At 42.7% G+C, this 16,494-nt stretch overlaps 1 protein-coding gene across 5 annotated transcripts in view; it reads right to left on the bottom strand.

The window, feature by feature from the left end:
* SASH1 (SAM and SH3 domain containing 1) overlaps positions 1-16,494 on the bottom strand; it is a 155,813-nt gene that overhangs the window by 12,485 nt on the left and 126,834 nt on the right. For all 5 annotated transcript variants that reach the window (XM_087817676.1, XM_087817677.1, XM_016223915.2 and 2 more), the window contains 6 exons: positions 11,973-12,047; positions 9,965-10,108; positions 6,563-6,698; positions 5,599-5,768; positions 4,700-4,909; positions 3,768-3,918 (listed from right to left, as the gene is read on the bottom strand). In XM_087817676.1, the coding sequence (XP_087673802.1) occupies positions 3,768-3,918; positions 4,700-4,909; positions 5,599-5,768; positions 6,563-6,698; positions 9,965-10,108; positions 11,973-12,047 (886 nt within the window). The remainder of the gene's footprint in view (positions 1-3,767; positions 3,919-4,699; positions 4,910-5,598; positions 5,769-6,562; positions 6,699-9,964; positions 10,109-11,972; positions 12,048-16,494) is intronic.

Raw genomic sequence — 16,494 nt, 5'->3', positions numbered from 1 at the left:
TCCCTTTGGGTTGGGTCAGCATTCCTGTTCAAAGGATAAGGCAGGGAAAGCTCAGGAAGCCCTCTAACAGGGACTCTGGGTAAATACTCTGCAGGCGGATGACTGAAAGCTGAAAGTCTGCATCCTAAAGAGAAGCAGATGTTTTGGGTGAGTGAAAGTCTGCCTGGAGCGGGTCCTGTGGGAAGTCCCGTGGGCCATCATCAGCCAGCAGTGTCACTCTGCACGCTGCACAATGAGGGCACGCGTGGCAGGACTTGGGATCGAGGTTACACAAAGAACATCTTTGTACTGTTATGCAGACTAAGTGCTTGGTCACATAACACAGAAACTAAGGAAACATTTCCTACATAAAATAACTAGTTGCATGATGAACAACTTTATTTTCCTTTTCACTTACCCTCCCCCCACCACATACACAAAGAAAAAAGAACTCAATAAACCTGAAATCTGATGCCTTTTCTCAGGTCATTAAGAAAATAAATCGTGGGAAGGCAGAGGGCTGCCATCCCACACATGGGTCAGCTGCTTCTATACCCACTCACCACTTCCTGTTTGTATTTCTCACATGGAAAGCATTTTATAACAGAAATCATAGCAGAAATCATGGCAGGGTAGGCCCTTAAATTAAGCCCCTAAATTGAGAAGTGCTATTTTTTAAATGATTAATGAAAAACTAATTGGAAGTACAAGACCAAACTCTACCCTCTCCCCCACACAAAAAAGTGGAACATTCTAGAGTGATGTTCTCATTGTGTAGCAGTGTCTGTGGATTTGGAGTGGCCTTTGTCCTATCCCAGCATGTTATTTAGGAAAATGATACTTACAAAATGAGGGCTTTGAGCTATCAGTTACAACCCAGGAAGAGGAATCAACATAGTTTGTCCTTGGCAAGACAGTTCAGTTACTGCTTCAGCTAAAACAATCCCCAAAGTGCTGACCAATGGGAATAAAACAGAACACTTGTCCCCTGCCACTGCATGAAGATGCAAACTATGTCTGCATCTCTGGGTACGCCAGCCTCATCAGACACAGCACGGCACCTGAAGTTATCACGGGGAGGGAAGGAGTCACTCGCACTGCCCAAAAACCAGTTCTATTTATAAAATCACAAGGCATATGTCAAAGGGCTGCTGTCACTTTCTTCCTAAGGGATTCAATCAGCAGCTACTTAGCAGAAACCTAACTATCAAGTTTAACAAAATTCCCGAAAACTAAAAGCCAGAGTTTCCCAGCAACTTGACCTCCTTCACCACAGAGAAAGAAGAGGTGGGGTACCCCTTACATGTGTAGTAGAATCAAGGTCATATCCTCTCCCTTACTATAATTAATATCAAGGTACAAAGAGGAAAGGTGAGCTAGAACCAGGAAAATTCTCACAGTCAAAGCAAGAGCGAGGACTGGGTTGTGGGGCTGAAACCCCATTGGGGCATGACCCGAACTTGGTCCTGAAGGGACTATGCTTAGGCTAGAGCTCTCTCCCATCCCCACCTCAACACACACACACACGTACACACACACAGGAGGAGGAAGAATATGCTAAGACATTGACAAGATAGTCAAATGTCAGATGGTTCTTGTGCACAAGGATATGCGCCATTTTCTGGAGAGTAGTTACCTCGGAAAGAAGAAAAAAGGAATGGAATTCTTGGATAGCAGGCCTTTCAATGGGCTTGTAACATTTATTTCTTTAAAAGAAAAGAATGGAAGCAAAAATGTTCACTTTAGTTCGATTTAGAAGGTATATATATGGATGTTTTATTTTTCTCTGTACTTTTCTGCATATTTGAAATAACTGCTCATTAAAATTCTTATAAAAAGTATTATCTCAGAGAAGTTTTCAACTAGGCAGACATAGGACAGTGGGTTTGGGATCAGTGTAAGCAACTGCTATCAGACAATGAGAGTCTTTTCCAAATGGAGCCCTGTAGGAAGGCCGTGGGTGCAACAAGACAGGCTGGTAGATGTGCTTCTTGCTCTTGTGGGAAGCAGAGCTAGAAAACTTGCAAGATCTCTAAGACCTCAGTAGATCGCAGAACCTGTCCAGTGTACAGGAATTTAGTTTGACATATATCTACTATATTCCTCTAAATGATTACTTAGAACACTTCTTAAACACAGAATTTAACTGCACTGAATGTAAAATCTTATCATCTGGACCCAAATCTTTGTCATAATAAGCACTGCTGAGACTTGAAAGCCTTTGTCTTAGAGCCAATAAAAGGAAGGGCTGCTTTACACACTAGGAATGCTGTGAACAATGGCACAGCATACATCTGAAATAGAATTTGAGAAGCAAAGGTCTCTCCTTGGACTTCTGAGTGAGCATCATGATGGGCAAAGATTCCCCCTTACAAAATACCTCCTGGTGCAAATCTCAGGATGGGATTCCAGGAAGGACACTGAGTCTGAGCCAATGAGATATAACACAGGCTCAGCAAAGACCCTGCCTTCTACTCCATCTTTAGCATTGCTCCACCTATGTTCTCACAGGAAACGTAATGGATGGGGTTTACAAACCAGCTGTCTCAGTGACTAAGGAAGAGCAAATGAGCTATTTTATAGAGCAGATGTAGTCCAGGAGACTCAACCTGAATTGTTATTAATATAGCTGGTTGGCCACACTAGGCACTGGGCCAGGCTCTTGAACACACAACCTGGCCACAGACCCCCAACACCAAGACACACTTCCAATACTGAAGAGACGTGGTTATAAACTACAAAACACTATTCCGTTCAAACCTACCCAAAGGCAGTGTGTTTGTCTAGGGTTCAGACATCTACTTGATGGAGTGTGGTCCCCTCTATCAGTTAATTTAGAGGGAGCACCTACTGAGCAGAACTGAGAGGAGACACGTGCTTCCCTGTCTCTGGGCCTGGTACCTTCAGTAATGTATAATTTTTCCACCCACCATTAACCATGGTTGGGTGTGTCTTAACAACAAAAATGCTACTAGCTGCTGACACCCCGAAGCAGAGAACTTGAAAGAAAATGCATTTGAATTCAGTAACTGGAAAGGATGCTCCCTTTGTGATGAACAACTTCAAAAATATTTTTGATGTCAGACTGAAGAATAAAGAGCAAGATAAGACTAGGTTAATGGAGCAAAGGACACAGTGTATTCAAACAGGCCCCATAAAAGCTGAGAGCCCACTGAATGCTGTTCACGGGCTGTAAAAATGAGCTATCATTTCCACCCAGCCTTTGGGACATGGAATTCTCTGCTCTACGTCTTCACTGCAGCCATTTCCTGCTTCTTTCATGGAAGCTAATGAATTTCATTTATTCATTAGCCAATCTATTCAGTAAGAAAATAACTCCTCATGTGCTTTGAGAAGTAATTAACCCTTGGCTGGGCAACATACTCCCCATGTGCCAGTCACTTTTGTGCCCAGGTATCCTAATGACCTGCTGAAGCCACATAGTTCCTAAAGTGACACCTACTGTGTTTCTTAAGAAAACTGTAACTCAATTCCCAGTCACTTACAGCAGCATTTTCCTCAATATTACCTAGAAACACACCAGAAAATACACCAGCAGTAAGGCTGTCTCTCACTCCCATGTGACCAGGAAGTTCTGCACTTGGAAACATATCTTGGTGCTATTTGATATAATATAAAACTGACCCTGGCTTTGGAAGGAGTAGGACCAAATGAGTGACTCCAGGGAACTATGCATGTGCTGGCTGCTCACAGGAGGCCGCTGGTGACTAATAATGTGGTGATCTGACAATGAACACTTCTGGGGGTGTGGGGACAGGAAAACTTACTGTCATACTCCTGCAGCAGCTCCACTGCTGTCAGGAGAACGGCTCTGTGTTCTGGGTCCCTGATATTTAACTCATCCAAGTCTTCCTCCTCCAGAAGCTTAAAGGTGTCCAGATCTTCATAGCCATTGAACAGGAAGGTGGGCATGTGTTCCTGTGAGGGAAAGAACACGAAGTGGGTCAGCAGGTCCAGCCATGTGATCCATGACCGACAACTAGCCTCAAACCCCTAAACTTCTTCTGCAGTCGTTTTTATGCTAATTGAAAGATTAGTATCACTTGTAAGCTCCCAGTCCTATGGCTTAGTAGGCAAGCGGGGCATTTCATTGATCACGGGTTAAGGAGATGTGCACCGCAGGCTGAAACACACTCCACTGGCTTGCATTTTAATTGTGCCCTTGCTCTGAGCTGATGCCTTTACCACCTCACAGTGCACAGTGGACAAAGCCATTTCATTTACAGAGCTACTGAAATTCAACTTGGAAAGGCCTGTGACTTCCCCAGAAACAAAACAGTTTTGCAAGGAGGAATAGAACCTACTACTGTAGTCCCATCCCACTGGATTTTGGGAGTGATATGGGACATGTGGGAAGAGTGAATCCTCAGGGCCTCTGTGGAGCCAAGGGAGCAGGCAGCCAGGGGTTTGTGCTTACTGCCCTTCCTGGTAGTAGCTCAAGACTCAGAGCTCTTTGAAAGCTGTTCTTGGGCGGCTAATTACAAATTTTGACCTGGGGCTTAACTAATACCCACAGTGGAGATCATGGGCAGTGTCAGAATACTGTTAACTATTTCTGTAGAATAATGGCTACTCATCCTAGTAATAGACCACCCTTGTTGGATGACATAAGACTACCCCCTACCCTTCCCTGGAAGTGTCCTCGCTTGCTTAGTTTAGAAGGAGAGGCAATGCGTAACCAGAACAGGATGGAACTGACTTTCAGGTTAATCCGATCCAGGAGATCCTCCACGGACTTGGGCTGGGGTGGTCTTCCTTTTCTCTTCCTTCTGGCAGGGCGCTTGGGCTTCTCCTCTTCCTCATTTAGCACATCCACGTAGATGAACTTGAAGGTGCCCACCTTGTTGTTCAACAGGCCCATCCAGGTGCCCATGGGTGGTTTGCTGATTATATCAATGATGTCTCCTTTCTGTGGCCCAGGGAACAAAGATCTTTCCATTAGGCACATTTCTAAGCATGAATCAGGAATCGATGAGATGTATTCATCATGCAGATGTGAAAACACTAAGAAGGCCAGAATCAAGGTTCCTTAGGAATGGAAGCTTGGGAGAGGGCCAGAGAGAACACTCCTGACTCCGCCAGTTCCAACAGGATGACGGGTCTCCTAGCGCTCATGGCTAGGTGGGAGGCACCTGGCTCTCTGAATGCCTTGCCATCATCCAGAGCTCCTACTGCTTAGAGAAACAATTTCTCCCGATCAAATGCCAGTGGCAATCCTCTCTCCGTAACTGCTTCCTACATTTTGTGGAGCTCCATCTGTCCCACATAAATACCACTGACCATACAGAGAAGGCAGTAAGGTTCCTTTAGCAGGAGAAAGCACAGAAACTGGAGGCTGGAAGGCAACAGGAATTCTAGAGGGAAGCTGAGGTCAGAGCTCAGGGCCAGGAGGATAAGGTGGTGAGGACTGGGGACTAACATAAGACATGCCTCTGTGCCAAATGCTGGCTGGTTCTGTTCTGTTTTTCACCACAGAGGCCAGCTTATTACGAAAGCCAAGACATCGGCCAGTATGCACCACTGGAGCCCAGCATTCAGCAGGAAAGGACACCTCTTAAAGAACCAAGAGCCCAGATCTAAGGCCAGGCAGAGACACACCTTGAGCTTGAGCGAGTCCGTGTCATAGGGACTGGGTGTGAAGTCGGTGTGCACCCTGGCGCGCCCACAGAAGGGGCCCCGGTAGGGGGGCTCCTCATCATCACCGTCTTCCGACTTCACGCTTTCCCTGTTGCTGGTGGAGGAATCGGTGGTGCTCACTGTCTGCCCACCTGCACAGGAAACACAGGAAGGAGGAGAAATACAGACGCCCTGCAGAGCAAAGCTGAAAGACACTGAAGGAACTGCAGACGGAGACACTAAGGGCAAAATTGTGAGCCTCAGCCATGTCAGGGCCAGCAGGACCCAGCTTTGAGTTGAGGAGGATCTGGTTTTCTGATTGTTACTCCTAACCAAGCCCCTAATTGCACAGGCAGGACTCCAGCAAGTTATCTTTATGATCTAGGAATGGAGGTGACATCACAAGTCTGGAATATTCATGACCTCTCATTGGTCAGGCATACCATTTTATCCCATTTTACTGATGAGGAAACAAACTCAGAAAGGTCACATAACTTGCCCAAGGCCAAATGCTTTTCAAGTGGTGGATTTAAACATGATCCCTTCCCCCATATCATTCTACCGCCCCCACCACTGGTCAGAGTGGTTGAACAGCAGATTATCAGTGACATTCAGAATTCTCCTCCGTTCCCCCATCTCTTACTTTGCTGGTCATCTTCATGACCTTGAAGAGTTGACTTATCTTCCCCCACTCTCCAGATCCTTCCTTTGAGATGCTTTCCATATCTCCTCAATCCAAATTCACCACCCCCTCCCCGCAAGCCACTGCTATACATCTACTAGACAAATAGGACTCTAGGTCCAGATATCTGCAGGTCTATCTGTCTAACAGCACTCTAAGGGTAGGAATGTGGGCTTCTTTATCTTTAAGTTGCCTGAAACTGATACCCAGTAGGTCTGATTTTGATCCCAAAGGAAATCATCTACAGTTACAAAGCAGACATACTCATTGAGCTCTGTCCGCTCAGAGAACTCCGCAGACTCTCTACAGAACCTCCGGCTTTGAGCTTGGGCTTGTCCATGTGTTCACTGTCAGGCTGGGAAGACGGAGGGGAGCCCGGCATTCCATCGAGGCCCATGTCCTGCAACAGATTTCAACAAAATTACGTTTCATCAGAGAGGACGACTGTTGTTTTGAATTCAAAGCAATTTAGCCCTCAACTAAGTCAATCCTATCAATCTTTGTACCCATATTTGATGCCATAGCGAATATTCTCCTCCTTTTTCATCTATATCCATGCTCTGTTTTAAAGTTGTAGCCTGAGTGACTATTAAGCAATTAAAAATCATTTTTCATGCTCAAATAGAAGTTCTTGAAATCCCTGAGAAACACCTATCTACCTCCTAGACAAAAATCCTTCGTTAAAGACTTAGAGACCCTTAGCATACTCAACAGTCCAGGAATGAAGCCAGACCTCAAATGCAGATCAAGCAGAGTCCACTAGCAATGTAGTATCTGAGAGCACTGACAGGGAGTATTTCATCTATTTGAAGGAAAACATTTATATTTAAAAAATGCATACTCCTTGTTTTTTAAAAAAGACCAGATTCTTATGCTTCTAGTTAGACAAATTAATGAAACTGGCTAATGAAATACCAGCTTAGGACCTAGATATATAGCAAAAATACCATTTTTGATGAAAATACCATTATGATGAAATTTCCATACATTTTAGTTATCAGTTGTTCCCAGGTTTTAGTATCTATCACTTCTTTCTGTGTTGTTAGTAAACAGCTTTGGTGACCCTTTGAGATCACTTTTGGGGGGCTATGTCATCAGCTAGGTAGCCCCTCGTTTACTCATGTAAGTATAGCATGCTCACTTGATTAGTGGTGCATCAATGTCTCTCTTCAAAAGTTTGCAGTGAGAACGGTTTACTTGCCACAACAGAAAGCTCTCTGGCATATTACACAGTCATGTGAGCACCAAACCATCTAAACGAAACCTGTTATTTGCATGGTGCCGAATCATCAGAAGGGCTTTTAACAAGATTCCACGGGTTCTGCAAACATTTAAAGTCAACAACCATGGCAGCTTCTCATCCAACACACATGATGCTTTACATTTAAGGAAAGAGAGCAGATGGCCTCAAAAACAAAAACTATAAACAGAGCTGCCATTATTTGAAAGTTATTGGAGCCACAAAGTATGAATTCCTAAACATATTTTCTTTTTTTAAAAAACATGTTTTTATTGATTTTAAAAAGGAGGGGGCGGGGGGAAGAGAGAGAAACACTGATCAGCTGCCTACTACAAGCCCCCACCGGGGACTGAGCAGAAACTGGGCATGTGACCTGACAGGGAATCGAACCGGTGACCTTTCTGTGCACAGGATGATGCTCAACCATTTGAGTCACACCAGCCAGGGCCTAAATATATTTTCATCCCTAAATCATAAAATAAGACATCTATCCAATTAAATTTTTTAAAATGCTTCTGCTAAAAGCACATTTAAAAAAAAAAAAGTGATATTAATTGTACCTCTCTGATACTGTATATTCTTAAATGCTTTTAAAAATTATTAGTTTACTAATCACATATTTATTGACTCCCTACAAGAACAGGTAGTACTTCAGGTAATGGGAATGTAGCAGGAATGGAGCAGACAAAAATCCTCACCAGATCAGTTAACGTAATTACTAAAAAATTTTAAAAAAACAAAAACAAAACCCTGAAAACAAAACCCACCTTGCAACATTCATCTTCTCTCCCTAAAAAGCATTATAATGATCACTTATTTCTTCTCTTTTTCCCCCACATATGTGAAATGACTGCTTTTAAAAAAAAACAGAGGACAATACAGGCAGGTATATAGTAGTAAAATTATAGGAAAATGCTCAGATTACATTAAAGTTCTATGCTCATGATCCATAAAGCAGAAAACCCCTAGGAATAGTAAGTTTACATGAGCGTTTAGGGGAAAAGCCAACTACACAAAATGCTTTAAATTAGAGGTGCGGCTTTCAGTGGCATGACTGCTTCCTAGGAGAGTGCAGTTTGCTTTGTTTGGTCATAAATACAGAATCACCGGCACTCCCACCCCCATAGGGACAAGATATGCAAGGGATACAGAACACAATCCTAGGGCAGGCACACTGGAGGCAGCCGGACCTCCCCTGTAGGTCTGATAAGCCAGGGCTTCTCAACCTGAGCCCTGTCGGCACTGTGGAGGAATGATTCCTGCAGTTGGGTGCCGCCCTGTGCATTCTAAGATGCCTCCCCAGGCTCTATCCACTAGATGTCAGTAGCATACAGCCGGCCCCGGCCCAGTTGTGATTGTCCAAATGCCCTGGGGTTGGTGGGGGAGCAAAATCGCCCCACCCCCTGGGAGAACCACTGCAGTCAACTGAAGCTATTGCGCAGGCTGGTTCTCTGAATCACTGTGGGTGGCTGACTGCCTGGCTGTGGGTGTTCAGCGATGCAAACAAGGTGCTGCTTGGAGTTTAGCTTACTCTGCCCACCAGAGGGCAGCAGCTAAGCCCACATGTCTGCTTTCCCCGTTTTTATTTAGTAGATAAAGCAGTATTACCTATGTATTTCAAGTAGACAACCGGGTATGCAAGTGCTTCAACAGACTACAAAGTGAATTCTATAGAGGTGCCTGAGGCAAGGACTCTGAAAATCTAACGGTCAGAATTACCTAAAGGCCCAGCCTTCATGGCTTTATTCCCCGCACCCACACAATTGAGACAGAAACTGTCTTTCTAGTGGTGGGATTACAGAATCAGAGGGGATCAATTCCATGATATCTTAATGGCTGCAGACAGAGCCCATTAGTGAAAATATCCCCGTGGAAACATGATTTCTATCCAAGTCCTGTAGCCAGGAAGCGTTTTCCGAGTTTGCTTCTCAGACTTGCTGTGGGTTTCTAGAATAACTCATGCTACATTGGGAAAGTCTGCTGCCTAAGAAATCTTGAGAGTGAGTGTGTGTGTGTGTGTGTGTGTGTGTGTGTGTGTGTGTGTGTTTTAGGTTTGAATCTGGTGACATCCATTTTGTAGCAAGGGATTTTAGAAAATAAAATCCTTCCTTTGTGTTGAAATTTTAGTGCTCACTGCACTAAGGAGTAATCAATCGTCTACATGTCTGTCTCTCCTCCCGTCTGCATATAGAAGGTGAGGCCTGCATTGTGTATCCCCCAGCACCAAGCATGGTGCTAGGTTGACCCTAGTGCTTAGTAAATGTTTGCTGTACCAAATGTTCGTCTACATACGCTAAATATGGTCCCTGGGCCAGGTTAATACCAATCAATGTCTGCATTCAGCACCATTTAAAACCTCAGGCTGGCTGTCCTTGGCCTTCCCTGCGTCGGGGGAAGCGCGGGGCCCTGGCTGGGCAGCTGCGTACCTGCTCAGGGACGGAGCTGCTGTATTTCTTAGACATTCTCTTCCTCATTGTCTCTTTTACTGATTTGACCTTTTTTCCGAGAGAGATGCGGGAGGCAGTGGGTGATTTGATGACTTCCTTGTAGACAAAATCTCCTTCTTTACCCTGCAAAACAAAGTTAAGTGCCTTTAATCACAGGAAATAAAGCCCCCAAACAGGTGTTGTTATCCAAGCCATGAATGTTCTATGTCTCAGAAAAACAAGGGCATCCCCCAGGATTCTGAAATATTTCCTATGTTAACTCAGTGCTATGTTATTAATCATGTTTTAACCTTTTTGTTTGTTTTTTCATTTTTTTTTTTATTAGTTGACATTCAATATTATTTTATATTAGTTTCAGGTGCATGTTATTTATCTTTTTGATTAAAAATTAAAAGCTACTCACTAAGGGCTTTTGTTTGTTTGTTTAAAGTGAGATGTGAGGTATTTTTTATTTAATCTTAGTACATTCCTTCTATTATACTTTTCCCCACCATTTTAAATACCCAAGGGGACTGCATTTCATCAATGAAGAGTGACTGAGATGAACCGAGGTTCCCATAACCCCAGCAGTGGGGGAGAAGAGAAAGGCAATACAATTGCATCACCTAGGAAAGTGGCGAGAACAAAATGGGAAATCTCAGTCATTCCAAGTCAACATCTGGTTGGATTTGCATCAGGGTGGCCCTTGGTGTGGTCAATTCCTAAGTGTGTAAATTTCCTTTTCTGAAAAAAAATCAGACTGTGGTCACCTCTTGTCTTACTTTTCACTGAAATAAAAAAATAGCCTTCCCTGGAGAGTGGGAGGGAAAAACTCATACTTTCTCTCTCTTTTTTTAAAAAGACTGACTACATAAAATTATTGGTTTACAAATCAATAAAACTTGATATCCAAATAAAATAGTTTTATTCTTCCAGGAAATTCTCAAACACTTCAAAAATCACAGATGGGTGTTTTTAGCTGACACTTGATCATAGCAATATAAAGCAGTTTCCTGACAAAGAGCACAAAGGAAAACAAAACTATATGTAGAACTCACCTACATCTGCGGGTACCTTCGAAAGGAAACATGGAGAGCAGAACTTGTACAGCACAGTGGGGACCTATCCCCAGACTGTGATCCAGGGGAGGCAGGTCAGAGGAGCCAGTATGCTCAGCCCTCAGAAGTCTGGTTTGCTTTGGCCCCAAGAAGACTGGGTTCATTCCAGGACACCCCAGATCACAAAGACCTAGGCTTAATATGGAGCTAAGTACTTGGCCTATGATAAAATTGGTTTTTAGAAATTCTGGCAAATGCTCTTGAACGCAAATCACAGGGCTCCATCCTGTGGCGCTGCTTCTGTGTAGTGGTCATATGCACTTAAAACCAGTGTGAACGAAGACTAGCGTGAGACCAAGAGGCCATACGCATCTGGATCTGTGACTTGGAGAAAACTGGAAACACAGACACTGAAGGAATGGTGCTACTATAAGGAGAGAGATGGAGGCCAAAGGTGGTCATGGCTCATTTCCGTGCAAGAGTAAAGTGTCTCTAAGGGAAGTGGGTTGGGGGGCTGGGTGGAAAAGGCGAAGGGATTAACAAACAAAGAAAAAACAACAACAAACTCATAGATACAGACAATAGTCTGGTGATTACCAGAAGGAAAGGAGTGTGGGGAGATGTAGACTAGGGTAAAGGGAGGGATAAATGGTGATGGAAGAACACTTGACTTGGGGAGGTGAGCACACATACAACATACAGATGATGTATTATAGAACTGTACTTGAAACCTATATAATTTTATGAACCAATGTCACCCCAATAAATTCAATAAAAATTAATTACAAATTTTTTTAAAAAGATGGCTGAAATAGGGCTTCTTTTCTAATATGATTTAGGATCACCAAGGAAAAGATTACCCAATATCAATTCTCAGAGCCTAGATGAGAAGCTATGTCGACCACTTCCCTTGAATCAAACCTTTGGCTTTTCCGCTGGTGTATACTCACCGTTGGGTCAGAGTTGTTACTGCTAACGTGCAGAGAACGATTTGTCAAGTCAAATCCTCCAAAACTGCAGGTTCTCTGCGGAGAGGAGAGAGCAGGACAGTTAGGCAGGAGCCAGCCAGCAGTGCCCCAACCCAGCGCATTTCCCATCTGCAGGACGTCACTGAATCACAAATACATTACAGGATGAACACGGGACGAGAAATGATGGGGAAAAAAAATACATGATTCATGTTATAAGGGAATTTGTCACTGGAACTGTGCCTACACCAGGGGTCCAGAATCCCCTAAACATGCAAAATCCAACTGCTTAAGAAAAATACAACAAAAAACTATCCGTGTGTTAACTGCTCCAAGTTTCCCTGTCTCCTAGCAACAGACTTCCCCTCCCAGCCCCCTTCACAGCAGCTGAATACAGTGGTGATGAGGAGGGAATCCCTGTGCTCAGAGGGGTCTGGAAACCCAGGTCTGAAATCCTATGGCTCTGCCCGACAGTGGGCTTTTCTAACGGACTCTTTTGTTTAGTTTTAAATTGCTAAGAAGGGGGAAACTAGGTTATGTTTACAGTAGTCCAATCAGGCCAAGAGGATTACTCACTCACTGCTTTCCTGATCTAGCCAAAAACGTCCCCATCTAACTGCCCAACTTCATTAATTATGACCCCTTTGCTCAGAGTGTATGAAATGAAGATGCCACATTTGCCAGAAAGAAAAGAGTTGATTCAGTGACTGTCTTTGACCACACTCTAATTTAATATGAAAAACACAGATGTTATGAAGAATAAAAACTTTCATGTTCTTTTAGTTGGTTTCAAACTTTATGGAGCTACATATATTTCCATGATTTTTGTATTTCCAAAACTTGGTTTGAATTCCCTTTTGTTTTTCTAGCAAAAGCTACTCAGGTACCATCTCTCTCCATGACCCTCCCCACACCAAAAAAAAAAAAATCTGTAAGAAAAAAAGAGAAACTTAAAAGCACACTAATTTTTGTTATAACTGATTTTTTTTTTTTTAAGCAACTGTTAATAAAAGTTGAATAGCAGATTTGGGTTCCATAATTTGTATCATCTTTCTCAGAGAACTCTACTTAACAGCTAGGAAATAGAGGAAGTGAACACACAGCACAATGTATACTATAAACACTGCTTATTTAAAATAAATGTACTTTAGATATATATTAGGTGAATTGACGAAGAAACATCCAGAAGAAAAATGCCTAGGTTTTTGGAATCCCATAGGTGTGGATCCAAATCCTGGTTCTGCCACTTACTGCTGTGTGACCATAGGTAAAATACTTCAACTCTCTGAGCTCTGGTTTCTTCCTCTGTAAAATACTACTTTAGCACCTATTTGCGTACTTTTAGCACACTACCTGGCACAAAGCAGACACTCTACACGTGTTAGTTTCTTCTACTACTTCTTAGTAGGGCCACACTGAAAACTATTGCTTGTACCAAAAATTATTACACTGAAGTTTAGGCTCAACCTTTTAAATAGGCAAATGAAGGACTAGAGCTTCGTTCTGGGACTTACATTCTAGGAGCTTCAACTGTAAAACCAGAGCATTCCAGGAATGGGTCAAAAAGTGAGAGACACCAATTGTGGCAGGAGGGAGGCCCAGGAGATGCAGGGTGTCACCGGAGACATTTCAGGATCTCCAACACACAGGACATAACCAATGTCCTTCACCACAGCCGTTGTTGCTGTTTTAGATCATCTACCACAGACATGACATCCAGCAAACATCATTCTGATTTTATATGAAACATCAATGGACAATCTGACTTCCCTTATAATCAACTTAACTAGACCTGTATCTATTCTATAAAAACAGAAAGACCCCTTTATGCAAAAACACTCACCAAATCCCCTCACCTGGAGAGCAATGTTCCGAATACCTCTTTCAGGCTAATTTTTAACATTCATTTCCCTTTCCAGTTTATAATGCCAAATAGATTTTCTCATTTTTGCAAAGGCAATCATTTTATTGGAGCTCTTTTCCTGTGGCTCAAGGCTGCACAGGCACAGTATGGCACCCAGATGCCTCATCATTTTATGGCTTCTGCACTTCCCTGCTTTAAATTCCAGCTTCAACTGCAACGCTGGAGCCCAGCATGTTATTTCTGATGCATATGAAATAACTGACAAGGAATTTATGGGGCAACTATAACTGTAATAAATCAGAAGCTCATTTATATCTTCGTATGCCTGGGTATGCTTTTATTCCTAAAATAAAAAGCTTCAAGAGTGGTTTTTTGAACCACCAACTAAAGCCTCTCCCAGTGATACACTAAGATATCTGATTCTTCTTTATCACTGTAGAACAGAGAATGGAACAATGAACACTGTTTGAATTAATATCTGCCTTTTCAGTGATATCTAGTAGTTCTCAAAGCACCACCCCTCCAACAGAGAAAAGATTTCAGAAGGGATAGTGAAATCTTCTACTTGGGTGGTCTCCATAAATGAAGCCTAAATGGGGGTTTTCAAGTCCACACTTCTCATGTACAGATAACTGCAAGAACATTTCAGATAGATGCTTGTGGATGAGGAGAGCCGGGCGATGGAATGGCCATGCAGCTGAAAACATATTTTTTTGAGAGGTAGGATTGAATTTTAAAACTGGACAAACTTCCAAAATGTCATGCATGTCTGTTTTACCGAACAAAAACCGAATGACCAAATAAAAAGCAAGACGAGTGACCACTTTCAGTGAATACAAAGCGTTATCATTTCCCTGAGGTTTCATCAAGCAAATACGGCATTTTTTGAAAGATAAAAAGATCAAGGTTGAAGATTAAAGGAAACTGTGCACTTTGGGATAAAATGGAGATACATGACAGAAAGAAAAGAAAAAAGTTTTCAAGTAAACCAAGCAAAGAAATTGTCTCAATCCCTTAAAAAAAAAAAAAAAAAAAGAGCTCTTTCTGATGGTTAACACTATTTTTCCTTATATTCTCTGAATAATTAGAAATTTTGTGTTCCTGATTGTAGAACTATACTCAAAGGTATGTGCAAATTTCTAATTTAGCATCAAACACATATTTCAGCAAGTATTAATACTGTCCAGTACTTCCTCAAGCTCGTAGCACCTTAAAAATGTGCGGCCTCAGGCTGACACCTGGCATAGAGATTACACAGTGCCACCTTTACAGGGGAAAAAAAATTGCTCAGATGTCCACACTCAATGTCAATGAAGAATCAATCACTGTCCCACAATGTTAATTAGCACCAATCTTAGAAATACAACTTATGGACAAAAAGGTTTTGATAAAGTTATACCATCAATCTGGTAATAAACAGTATGAGGTCTAGCTGGGGGTGGGTTAGCAGGTGAGCATTGATCTAGGATCCAGGAGATCTCGGTTTGATTCCCAGTTAGGGCACATGGCCGGGTTGTGGGCTCAATCCCCAGTCGGGGGCATGCAGGAGGCAGTTGATCAATGACGACTCTCTCATCATTGATGTTTCTCTCTCTCTCTCTCTCTCTCTCTCTCTCCCTTTCTCTCTCTGAAATCAATAAAGATATATTAATAAAACAAACAAAAAAAAACAATATGAGGGGCACATGAACAAATCAAAGTGCTAGCCCTGGCCAGTTTGGCTCAGTGGTTAGAGGGTCGGCTCGCAGACTAAGGGGTCATGGGTTCGATTCCGGTCAAGGACACGTAACTTGGTCTCAGGCTCAATCCCCGGCCATGGTCAGGGCATGTGTGGGAGGCAATCGATGTGTCTCTTTCACATCAATGTTTCTCTCTCTGTCTCTCCCCATCCCTTCCACTCTCTCTAAAATAAAAAATCAATGGAAAAAATATCCTCGAGTGAGGATTAACAATAACAAAAAAATCAAAGTGCTCAATGTGGAAAAACTCTCAGTATTACATGAGTAAAACTCATGAAGCTGAGTCATCAATTAACAGAGGAGAGGTGAATCTGTTCTATCAAGGTCCTGTCCAACGGCAGAGAGGCACATAAACTGGGCAGAACACTTCTAAAGGTAAAAAGTAAATGATATCAAGATTGGTTAGCCACAAGTATTTTACAAAAGATCTGTGGGTCAGAACTGAATGAGAAAAAGGATTCTGTTCTTTTACAACAAAACAGAACCACCACCAACTGCTGCCGTGATTTTTTGAAATAACCCGAAGAAAAGTTGCTACTAATAGTATTAAAAGTGTTGCAAGAGTGATAGGAAAGTGAAAAGATGGAAAAATCGGACTTAGCAAGAAAGTCAGCACATGTGAGAATATTTGGAAAACATAAGGGCTAAGGATGGACCTAAGGATCTTTTTAGAACAGAGGTCACCTTAGGGATGGCACTGGCCAATCAGTCTCCATGTCCAGAAAAGCAAAACTTTACTGAATGAGTTTAAATCAGGGTAATCACCTGGGAAGAACGTCTTACTTATGAATTTAAAGGAACCTTGGAGAAAGCCCCCAGGAGAGGCTGCAAGATAGTCTATTCCTTCAGACCTTCAAAAGGGGCCGCAGCCAGCAGTCCCGAGGGAATCAAGCAGGGCACC

This window comes from Miniopterus natalensis, chromosome 5 (genome assembly GCF_054644295.1).
Source record: "Miniopterus natalensis isolate mMinNat1 chromosome 5, mMinNat1.hap1, whole genome shotgun sequence".
Taxonomy (NCBI): domain Eukaryota; kingdom Metazoa; phylum Chordata; class Mammalia; order Chiroptera; family Miniopteridae; genus Miniopterus; species Miniopterus natalensis.
The sequence above is the reverse complement of the archived record's forward strand: the minus strand, read 5'-3'. Positions and strand labels throughout refer to the sequence as shown.